At 46.7% G+C, this 12,338-nt stretch overlaps 1 protein-coding gene across 3 annotated transcripts in view; it reads right to left on the bottom strand.

Annotated features, from left to right (window-relative positions):
- LOC119978398 (ankyrin repeat and fibronectin type-III domain-containing protein 1-like) overlaps nucleotides 1-12,338 on the bottom strand; it is a 1,132,713-nt gene that overhangs the window by 137,494 nt on the left and 982,881 nt on the right. For all 3 annotated transcript variants that reach the window (XM_038820019.1, XM_038820020.1, XM_038820021.1), the window contains one exon: nucleotides 6,681-6,882. In XM_038820019.1, coding sequence (XP_038675947.1) covers nucleotides 6,681-6,882 — 202 coding nt within the window. The remainder of the gene's footprint in view (nucleotides 1-6,680; nucleotides 6,883-12,338) is intronic.

Genomic DNA, 12,338 nt, shown 5'->3' with positions numbered 1-12,338 from the left:
CCTGTGGTGGGACTTGAACCCATAACCCCACAGCATTAGCCAGGGAGTTTTGATTCCTAGTTGCGAAAATCTTCCCCCACCTCAATGCAAACAGGAATTATTTACTGACCCTTGTGAATTCCTTTAGCGCCTGTGCCTCTCTTGGTGCTCCTCCACAATGCCACCCTAGTCTCGACAGCATAGCTGTACAAAAGTCTTAAATAGTGAAAATTTGCCCAGTGTTGATATTAGATAGCCTACTCACATTTGTTAATATACAGACTCGAAAAGGCTAAACTATCTGGGCATCTCATGAAGAAGGAGCATCGCTGAACTCTCTGGCTGATGGGCCTGCTGCCTGGACTCCATGTGAGCAGCCTCAAGGAATGCAGAATCACAATCCTGTGCTGTCGCATTAGAAATCTATTTGCCTCACTCAACTCTGCCCTCACATTGTAGGAACCTGAGCAGGAACCATCCCTCATGGAGAGGCTTGATTACTTTCTATGGGACTATGTCCTTTTCTGTTTCTTCCTGTATTAGGCGCGTCTTCGCATCAGAGACTGGAAGAGACGCAACTACGTGATTGACATGGACTTGCATGTCCTCATTCACCAGGTGTACCTCTTGAATATCCGTGGCTTGGGAAAGCGTGTCAGCAACAGTGTGTAGATTAGGTCAAAATCATAGCGTTGGAGTTTCAGCATTAGGTGCTGAATCCTAGGGGACACTTTGCACAAATTCTTGTGTACAATGGAGATGAGTGACCTGTGGTAAGTCTCCACAAGAAACGTCGGATGACCACACACATTATCGTGCAACTTGTTCAAACCATTGACTAACCCAAGGCATTCTATTTCAATCTGCGCATGCCTGCGCTCCATCTCTGATATTGCTCGGGATGCGTATGCCACAGACATCCAGCTGTCTTCTGCACCCTGCTGCAGTAACATTGTTTCCAGACCATCCTTAGAAGCATCGGTTGAAATGTTGGTCTTTTTCGCAGGGTCAAAAAATGCTTGCACTGGCGCTGTAGTCAACGAGATGGACAAGGCTTGCCATTCCTGCTCATGACTGGAGACCATTGAAACACTACGTCCTTTTTTATCGTATCTTGGAGGTGGGAGATTTTAGATGCCAGGTTGGGAATAAGCTTGCCAACAAAGTTGATCATCCCCAGTATCCAGAAGATGCCGTTTTATCTGTGAGATGTGGCATCATCAAAATAGCCTTTATCTTCTCATTATCCGACTGCAGACTTTGTGCAGACAACCTGTCTCCCACGAAGGTGATGCTGTGAACCCCAATTTGCCATTTTGCTTTATTAAGCTTCAGGCCATTTTTATTTATCCTTTGTAAGACCCTGAGAATCCTTCTATCATGCTCGTCACATGCGCACACCCAGATTATTATGTCATCCACATAGACTCGGACTCCTGGTGACCCTTCAACTACATGCTCCATGGCACGATGGAAGATCTCTGACACAGAGATTATGCCGAATGGCATGCTCAGGAAACAACACCAGCCAAAGGGTGTGTTGAACGTTCACAGCTTTGTGCTCGCTTTGTCCAGCTTGAGCTGCCAGAAGCCTTGTGATACGTCAACTTGCTGAAACATGTCGCTCCAGTCATCTCGCAGGTTATTTCCTCCCTCTTTGGAATCGGGTAGTGCTCTCTCTTGATGTGAAGGTTCAGGTCTTTGGGGTCCATGCAAATCCGTAGCTCATTATTCCACTTTTTGGTGCACACCATAGAGTTAACCCAGTCAGTGGGTTCCTATATGTGTCTGATAATTACGAGAGTCATCATCCTGTCCAATTCGGCCTTCAGTTTGTCCTTCAATGGAGCAGGTACACATCTCGGCGCTTGTACAACTGACTTTGTATTCTCCTTCAACTGTATGCGGTCCGTGTATGGCAGAGTGCCAAAGACTTGAAATATCACCAGAAAGTCCCTAATGATAGATTCAACAGATGCATGCTGGCGGGGTGCCATGCTTTCTGCAGTGTACACCCGCTTAACGAGCCCAAGCACTTCACACACTTCCACTCCTATGAGCGATTCGCGCTCTGTCTCCTCTATGGTGAATGTTATCATACGCGTTCTGACTTTAACAGTAACTGCAAGCTCGCATGCTCCTAACATTAATAACCATTACAGTCCTTCAGTAGCACTGACCGACGAATCATTTTCGGTTTAATCTTTAGCGCTTTTAACGTTGACAAAGTGATAAGGTTGGCCATCGCTCTCGTGTCGAGCTTGCATTTGATTAGCGTGTCATTAACCATCAATGGAATCGTTCTTCTATGGTATTCACATCCGTATCACTATGGCTGCAAATGGTAAGAAAAAATTTGCGATTTTGGCTGTTCAGACTTCTCAAGTCCACAGTCGAAATCATGTCCACAGGAGCCAAGTCATCTCATTGATTAAGTTGACTGGTCTTGTTTGGTCAAATGTTGGACATGAGAGAAATCGGCGGGCAAAATGATTTGTTCTTCTACACTTGTGGCACACCTTCTCAAGTGCGGGACATCGCCATGGTGAATGTCAATTGCCGCATTGCTGGCTCAAAATGGCGGATCCGGTCGGCCGTTCAAAATGACCGGATGCACTGCGACCATGTTTCTTTTTTGACTGTGTCACAGTGCTTATGGTGCTAGTGTCTTCTGCCACATTGGCGCTAAAATGTTTCAGATTGAGCGCACTAATCTACTGTGCAGCTAGCTCACAGGCATGACAAATATTGACAGCATTTTCCAGTTTAAGCTCCTCTTTCCGTAATAGTCTCTCGCATATCTTGTCTTTTGATATGCCAAACAATATCTGAACGTGGATCACCGATGATTTTGAAGGACTAAAATTGCACGCATGCGCATTTAACCTCATGTTGGTTAGAAAACTATCAAACGATTTGCCTGCCATCTAATGTGCTTACAAAAGAGATAATGCTTGAATGTTTCATTTTTCTTTGGGGAGCAATCGCGATCAAAGTACTTTATAACTTCATCAAAGCTCTTGCTTTTTGCTTCGCTGTCAAATGCAACGGTATTATAAATGTCTGTAGCTTGAGGACCTGCTGCTGTGAGCAGCAACGCAATACGCCTCTCATCAGGTTGTGTCTGAAGGCCAAGGGCCTGCAACATAGAGTCTGAATTGCTGCTTGAAAACACGCCAATTTTCGTCCACATTATCGGTGACTTGAAGCTGGTATGGTGCCTTCAAACCATCCATCTCTAACTTCACAATCTTCCTTTGTGTTGAGTTCCAGTTGCCCGTAGTTTGCCAGGTAGGCGGAAGAACTTTCCATTTCGTTCTTCAGCCTGTTTCGTCCCGTCTTCTCCGTTATCTTTAATTGTTCAACACTCTTGGTACCATGTTATGTTCTGTGTTATGGCCGTAGTAATGATGTACACAGAACATCTAGTTCTTTAACTAGTAAAATTATTTATTGACAAATACGTGGAAAGATAACTAGTGAACTATAATACAGGCAATGACTAGTGATTGAATTCAGTGAATTCTCCTGGAGCTACTTCTTGTGCGACTGTCGTCTACTTGACTTACTACCAACCTCCGAAGCTCTCAAGACACATTATGGATCTTTATCGCCACCTGATGGTCGGAGGCCAGACCGATAACTATATACATTGGTACATAACTATATACATTGATGTGCACATGCATATCATCACAGACAGGTAAAACATGAAATTGGATACAAAGTAAAGCTCCCTCTACATCAAGCTTGTCCAACACATGGTCCGCAGGCTGGATGTGGCTCACAGAAGTCCCCAATGTATACCTCGGAGGCATTTTTCAAAATGCCGATAAATGGAGTGGAAGATTCTTAAAGAAACTGCTCCTCCAATCACAACCATTCTTCACCAATGTTTTTGGTAAGCCTATCACCGAAAACATTGGTAAGGAATGGTTGTGATTGTGGGAGTAAATGTGGGAGAGCAGTAGTCTGTGATTGGAGTAGTAGCAACACTGTTGTGGGAGAGAGAGAGAGTAATGAATGAGAGTGGGAGAGAGAGAAATTGAGTGTGGGAGAGAGACAGTAAGTGAGTGCATGTGGGAGAGTGTGTGTCTGGTTCACTTGCAGTCTCAGAATTCCCCCTCATCCTGACCTCCACATACCCGCACACAATTATACCCACTCAAAAAATGGGTGAGGGTGTGAGTGCACATCAAGCAATTGGGAGTGAGCCAGACAAAGACTGTCCCTCTCACACTCTTACATTGATCTTTATTATTTTCTTGTTTTAAATGATCAATTTATTGGTTTAACAATGCTTTATTTTTGCTCATCAAGTTGTTTCTTTTCTTCATACTACAACTTTATTTTAAAATTCATGTTCAGTGTTGTGCAAAACCTCACCTTTCTAAAATTTGCTCATTGGTCACGAGAGTGCGGAATAAAGGGAAAGTGACCCCCTCCCCCCAACCCCCAAGTGAAAAGGTTTGACAAGATTGCTCTACACTGTCCAATCAAACATTCCCAGGGAAAGTACAGTACGGATTGGATATATAATAAATCTCCATCTACATTGTCTCATCAAACATTCCCAGGGCAAAGACATCACAGCTTAGATAAAGAGTAAAGTTCCTAAAATACGCCCAGAACAAGTCACAGAATGTAAAAAATGTTGCTACAGTTTCACAGGCAGCTCTCCCCTTTGAGAGCTGACTGGTGGTGATTTAATCTGAGGACCACCACACCTCAGGTGAGGGCCAAGGTTGAGAAGGTGGGACCTTCATGAATAATCTCAACTGGTCCAGGAATTAAACCCGCGCCGTTGGCGTCGCTCCGCATCACAAATCAACCATCCATCCAACTGAGCTAACTGACCCCGCTGATACAGAATATAACCCGCTACCCAAAAGCTTTTTTACTCATCAGTGATCTGCAAGGCATAGACTGACTTGGATTCATAATACAATGCAAATCTTAAAGATGATAAAAATTAAGTCTTTTTGTGTTTCATGAATTACTTGTTGGATACTTTTTATATCACAGCACACATAGGGTTAAATTGTTTATGGGTAGCTGTTTTTGTAGGCTGCGGTGATTACACACATGAGAATGGTACATCACAATACACACCACAGGTTAAGGCATAGACGAAGCTGAGGCGACAATGTTCTTGTCCATCTGCGGGTTTGTTGCCTTGCCTTCGAATGGTATTGTAGCCACCTAAGATGGACACTGGGCTACAAAATGGAGAACTGCTAAGGCTGCAGGGAAAAACCAGTCTTAGCAAGGACAAGCAGTTTGCAGAAGACTAATTAGCATTCTGCACGTACAGAAACCAGTTTGTGGCCAGGTGCAGAGTGTCAGCCAAAGGTGTAAATGGCAACAAGATCTACATAGTAATGAGGTGATCCAGATCCAGGCCCGCACAATAGAAACATTTAAGTATGAATGGATACTTTTGAGTAGATGCCCAGACAGAACGGCACCATAGTATCCAACACAAAGAACCATAGGTACCGCCCCACCCATCGAGAAGCGACCCTCAGATTGGGGGGTTTGGAAGATATCGATTGGGAAAAGGCCCAATCGATACATGGCAGGTAAAAGACCGCCCCGAAGGGGCACGGACTTTGGGGGACCTATAAAAGTAGACCCCGCACATGGTTCGGTCTGTTTTTGGCTCCGGCTCTCTGCTGTTTTCATTGCTTTGCTGATACATCGCATCCTGACTCCAGTTCCATCACCAGCCGTTGAGCCATCAGCCATCGAACTGTAAGTGCCACTACAACGATCGCTACGGGATCCAGACTTTGCTAGACCCTGACGACTTTAAATACCTGAGAGTTGCAGACCAAGAACGGGACGAAGGCCTTGCTCCCTGACCTTGCCTGTTCCTGTCTAGATAAGTATTTTAGTTGTTTAGTATTAGAAGTAAGTTAGTCTCTTTAGCGTATGCATGTGTATTTATTATATTTGTCATAATAAATATCAATCGTTTGGACTTACTAATCGGTGTACAGATTTATTAGTTTGAACCTGACCTTGATATACTTGCGAGGTGTCTAAATACGGCACCTGGCGACTCCTGAGCATAATTACATACACAGAGCCATAGCAGTGTTAAGCACACGGCCTTTAAACGGAGGCGTGTTAATACACTCCACTAAAACGCGCAACAGTATCCTGTTCTTCAAGCTGATCAATGGGTGGAGCCAATCAGTTCAATGCAAACTTCTTGCGTTGCTGTTTGCACATTTGTGGGAAGGATTGACAAATGCTGATCTATCTTCTGTGAATGGCTGACCACCTTATCTGTATAGTACAGTTTTTAGTGACTTTTGTTCTGCTTTGCAAGGGCAATGAGATTGTGATAGTCTAGTAAGCTAAATACAATTTCAAAGCATCTTTTCCATCCCTGGGTCTTACTACATCTTGGATATTGGAGAGATAAAAGCTTAGTGTGGTTTGCAGGAGAGATGGGAGTTCATTACAGGAATGGTCAGAGATTGAAATTAAGAGTAGCATGTGGCATAAAAAACTCACAATATGTAATTTGAATCCTCTTTTTGACTTTTGGAGCCCTTGAAAATTTAAACCGATGCATCGTTTAGTGATTTCACAAAATTATAGTTTTGCAAAACAGTGCATCAGAAGAGCCTAGTCATTTCCATCTGAAACAAATTCATTCATCAACGGGTAGAACCTTTAGACATCCTTACCACACAAGACTTTCGCTGCTTGTTCTTTTCATTTCGCCCCATCAAGTTTGTCTCATCAAACGAAGTGTAATTAACTTTGAACTTTCCTGAAAGATTTCGGTACAACCTCTTTGCTGCATTAGGAGATGATGGAGTGACCAGCTTCTTCCCATGGGTCAGCTGGAGATCCCTCATCTGCTGAGTCATCTTGGGAGATGAGGACCTATTAGTAAAGTAATAGAAAGATTATTTACTGTAGATACATTCACAAATATAGTTAATGACAAACTCTGATCTCTCAGGATTACTGAGTGGTAGGTCCTTAATGTTGGTTTATGCTGCAGCGTTACAATTCAGTTTTGTTCCATCAGAATTCAGAGTCTGTCCCTCCCCACTTTCAGGTCTTCGATCCACCAGTGATTATATATTCAATACTTCTTAACTCACAGCTCACCCTGCACATAAATTGGCGTCCCACTCATGTTGCACATTACATTATGTCTCCTGTAACTGAAGCACGGATGCAGTTCTTAGAATTCCGACAGTGCAGAAGGAGGCCATTCGGCCCATCAGGTCTGTACCAACATGCAATTTAGAATGGCCAATCCACCTAACCTGCACTACTTTGGACTATAGGAGGAAACCGGAGCAAAGCCCACGCAGACGTGTGGAGAAAGTGCAACCTTCACACAGTCACCCAAAGCCGAAACTGCACTCGGATCCTTGGCGCTGTGAGGCAGCAGCAGCAGTGCTAGCCAACCTGCCGCAAGAGACCACGTTGTCCCATCAGAAGCAAGTCAAAAATTATGATTCCTCATTGATGTCTACAGTGTCCATTCACTTTGCTTAGTAAAAGGTGATAGGCGGAATTCTTCATTTGGGAGACTAAGTTCTGATGCCAGGACTGAATGGCAGGCGTTTCACGGTCCTGATGGGGACAGGTAGGCAATGCTGGGTGAGGATGGGAAACCCCCAGGCCAGCCAGGGTGATCACCAGTTCCGTGCCTCTGGCACCACCCCTCTCCCTCACTTCTGTAACCCATTCCTCCCACCCGCCGGCAGTCCGCTCGCACCCCATCCTGCAGCTCATGTCAACACCATACCGCCACCATGGCCAGGTGCCCTTCATGCACAGGCCACTATCTGCGGACCCCCTGTGCTTCCTGCATCTGAGTGTCTCACACTGTGCATTGTCTGCTCTCCCAGGAGAAGGCGTCCCACAATCGCTGGAAGCGGGAGAAGACCGGAGTGGGCTGCCGGACCTTCGACTCCACACCGTCGCGGAGCAGAAGGCGATGGACCTGGTCACCAGGGTGCGAGAGCAGGCAGTTGCCGAGATGGGGTCGGCATAGGACAACCAAGTGAGTCCCTGATATGTTGCGATGTCACATGAGTCACCCCACCACACCAACTCACAATGCATCTTGCTTCTGTCTTGCCTGGTCACCGCCTAACGGAGCAGGCCCCTGGGGGTTTCTATCGCCTAGCCGCAACACTGCAACTCGTCCGGGGTCCCACCTTCCGGTTGATGAATGGCACCCTCTCATGCGCCGGTGTTCGTTGGGGAACATGTGTCCTGTTGATCACCCCGTAGACCTGGGGCATGGCTGTAATTGCGGCGAATCCCACTGCCTGGTCAACCTGGATGGCTCAGTCCACATTGAAGTTGATATGTTGTGCCGCCTGGTCACATAGGGCATCAGTGACAGCACAGATGTAACTGTGCATGGACGTCAGCAGTATCCCAGACAGGTGCTGACATGGTACCTGGAAGGGCCAGTGGCGTAAATGTTCAGGGCCACCGCCACCTTGACGACCACCAGGAGGTGTCCTTCCCCCATATACGCGCCGTTCCAGATGTGCCATCATCCGGCAGACATTTTGTATGGTCTCCCTGCTCAGCTGCAGTCGTTGGCGGCACGCTCGGTCCAGTCGGTCCTTGAAGGACAGCCACTGCCGATATTCATGTCGCCTAATGCGGTGCTGCTTTCCCACCTCCTTTCTGGCTTGTTGGGCGACCAGCTCTCCAGCCTCACAAACTGGTCCCTGCTCCTTTCGGGAGGGTACAGGGTCCTCGCGAGCAACTCCTGCTCGTGCAGCCACATTGAGCCTGCAACGGCCGCCAGGGCTCGGCAGATGCCAACCATTCCTAGCTGGACTCTGAAATCCATTGCCCGCAGGGGGTAATGGGCAGACATTTTAGCATAGTGAACACATAAGATTTATCAGGTCCAGGTCCAATGGGCGACACGGTAGCCGTGGCCTGCACTGCAGCCCCTGCCCTGCATGACCCCCTCCCAATCCCACCCCCACACCCGGCCATTCTGCCCTCTGCACCATGCCCCTGGCCCCATCAGTGTCTGGCACCCGGCGGCCTCCAACCCTGCCACCCATCCCTGTCAGCAGGGTTACCAGTGGCTGGCACTATCCATGCCAGCGATATGCTCTGCGGCCTCTGTATTGCATCCTCCTGTGGGGTCTGCCATAGATGTCCTACTTGAGTGGGCCATGTGCTCACCCACCAGCAGGGTGGCACCTGGTTGTGGGTTGGGAGAGACACCGTGTGTCACCAACTAGCTCCATGCTTGGTGGCATGCATGCAGGCAGGGCCCACAGATGGGGCTGGACGAGTGGGGTGGGCACCCATTGGGAGTGTAGCTGCGGTGTCCCATGGGTCCTCTCTGCGAAGCACAGGTTGTACCTACCTGCCTGGGGGATGGATGGATGGGAGTTGGGGTGCAGTGAGCAGGCGGAGCTTGGTGACGGTCGGGGGTTCTGGTGGACTAGTGAACTAGTGCCACTGGTGGGGTATCTGTCCTGAGAGGGGCAGTGTGCCAGAGTGGGTGCCAAAGGCCACGGTTCATACGCCCACTGCTCAGCTCTTGCCCTGCTCCCCCTGAAGGGGGGCAGTCCCTCGGATGGGAGCACTGAGGAATGATAGCTGATGGGCCACTGGCTGCACTGGACCACAGCCACCCCATTGGTGGGTTGGGCTGCAGCCTGAGGGTTCCTAGGTGGATGGCCGGGAGGGTGGGTGGGTGGGGAGCCCATATGGCCGTTGGCGCTCTAGACATTTACGGGGCAGAGTGGGCAGTCAGTGAAGTGCACAGCCAGATGGTTGCATTGCAGGCCGCGGCAATGGCAGCCCCTGCTCGGACTCTATGTGCCCAGTGGAACAGCCTGAACCCATGGCCCCTCTCCTGGTCCCCTCTGCTACCCCCTCTCCCCCCCGCACCGCTCCTCCCCCTATCTCTGGCAGATGCGTCCCAGTAAGCAGCACAGCTGTCAGCCCACCATTACGCCTTTATAAACTTCTTTTATCTCCACTCTCACCCTCAGCTGCCACGGTGCCCAGCCCGTGTTTTTAAATACCACAAGTGAACCACGCCAGCGGCCAGGCGGAGCATTGCGGGAGGCCGGAGACTACTAGGTTAATGATATGTTAACAAATGCTACAGTACATTTTGCATGCCGAGGCTGATGCACAGAACGCATTCATGCCACCATCAAGGCACCAGAGCATGGCGCTCGGTTGGGCGCCCGTCGCTGACCTCGATTTTCAGCTGACGCCCAATGCTTCGACCGATTGAGATTCGCATTTTGCAATTCCAGCATCGCTAAAGGAGAATCCCGTCTGATGAGTAGGATGCCCATCCAGCATTGCAATCAGCAATACATGCACCCACTTTACTGCTAGTTTCTGCGTATGTGAATATAAATCAAGCAGAGTTAGAGCCAGCTTCACACAAACATGAAGTTCAGACCCTCAAATTAAACAAAACAAAAAGTTGAAACAAGGTACAGGCTACAATAGTGGCAATTTCCCAAATAATTTAAGAAATAGGAGGAGTAGATCATGTGACTCTGTTATGGGCCAGGGTTTTGAGAACCCCAAAGTGTATCATGGCGTTCACCTGACCCACAACTCTTAATAGATTGTGGTATGGGGAGCACACGGCTCACTCTACAGGTGTGGTACAGCAGAAATGGAAAAGTATTTTTTAAAGCAAAGCAATGTTCATTCTATCAACTCAAGTTAACCTTTTTAAAACATACAGTGAACATCTTAGCAACCATCAATTCAAGTATAACCCCCAAGGAATACAACACTAAGTAATCCTTAAGCTGTCCTTTTAACATCCATAAGACTTAAAAAAACACATTTTCTTTACAGAGGCGCATCAGGTTAAAGTCACTACTGAGAGCAGTTATTAGTTTTAAATCACCAAAGGACTGATTTACATTCTTCAGATTACAGAGAGAGAGAGACTAGTGCCCCTTCTGGCTGTGACTGCAGCTATCCAGCTCTGAAAACGAAACAAAAACACACCCAGCAGCAAACAGCCGAAAACAAAAGTTAAAAGCTGACAGACAACCTAGCTCCACCCACACTCTGACATCACTGCAGTAATGAACAGCCATTTTTTAAAGGTACTCTCATCACAGATATTTATATACCCATCCATTTATAAACACCCATTTCTTAAAGGTACTCTCACATGAAAACACCCCCCAAGAAAAAAAAATAAACCATCAACTTCAAGATGGTTTCATTTTTCACCTTTTCACTATCCTTTAAGAAATGCACATAGTAAATATACGTTTTCATTTCAAAATAACAACACATGCAAACAGGTCTCATAATATAGTCCATTTTTTCCCGTTATTCTTCCTCCAAGTGAAATCCTTCTCAATTGACAGTCTCTTTGAACAAGCAGGTCTCTGCACAATCCGTCGTCCAATTCTCTACGTCTCGGCAGTTCTCTTTAAAGTTAGATCCTTTAGTTTAATCTGATCACAGAGTCCCTTGCAATTCTCCAACACAGGAGCATTGGTTATCACAGCTTTCAGGCAATCAAATGCCTGTTGAAAGTCTGCTGTCCATTGAAATTTTCAATGTTTCTTCAGCAAGTCCATCAGTGGAGCAATCGCACGACAAAGTTTTATCACAAATGTTCGATCAAATCCACTCATGCCAAGAAATCACATTATTTCCCATCGTCTTGAGGGTATTGGAAACTCCTCAATAATTGTTGGTTGCACATCGCGTGTGACCGTTCGACTCTGTCCGATTGTATGGCCAAGGAAAGTGACTTCGGCTTTTCCAAATTCACTTTTGGCTAGGTTTACTACCAAACCCACCTCCTGAAGTCGATTGAATAACTCCATCAGATGTTTCAAATGTTCTTTCCATGTCTGGCTGAAAATTACCAGATCGTCGATGTATACCGCACAATTGGGTAATCCTGAAACGTCTTTGTTAGTTAACCATTGAAATGCGGCTGGGGCGTTTCACATGCCAAATGGCATAACTTTGAATTGTTATATACCATCTGGAGTCACAATCTCCTTCGCCCTTTCAGATAAATATGCCTGCCAGTAACATTTAAGTAAATCCAGTTTGGAAATAAAAGCTGACTGTCCCACTTTCTCAATGCAATCTTCCAAACGCAGGATAGGATAAGAGTCCGTTCTTGTAACTGCATTCACCGTTCTATAGTCCACACACAACCGTTGGGTACCGTCTGGTTTAGGTACCGTCACTATGGGTGAGCTCCATTGGGTACAACCCACTTCAATTTTGCCATTTTTAAGCATACTCTCAATCTCTTTGTTAACCTGTGCCAATTTTAAAGGGTTAAGTCTGTGTGGCGTGTTGTTTGATTTGAACAGCATTTC

The sequence above is a fragment of the Scyliorhinus canicula genome, chromosome 15 (genome assembly GCF_902713615.1).
Source record: "Scyliorhinus canicula chromosome 15, sScyCan1.1, whole genome shotgun sequence".
Classification (NCBI taxonomy): domain Eukaryota; kingdom Metazoa; phylum Chordata; class Chondrichthyes; order Carcharhiniformes; family Scyliorhinidae; genus Scyliorhinus; species Scyliorhinus canicula.
The sequence above is the reverse complement of the archived record's forward strand: the minus strand, read 5'-3'. Positions and strand labels throughout refer to the sequence as shown.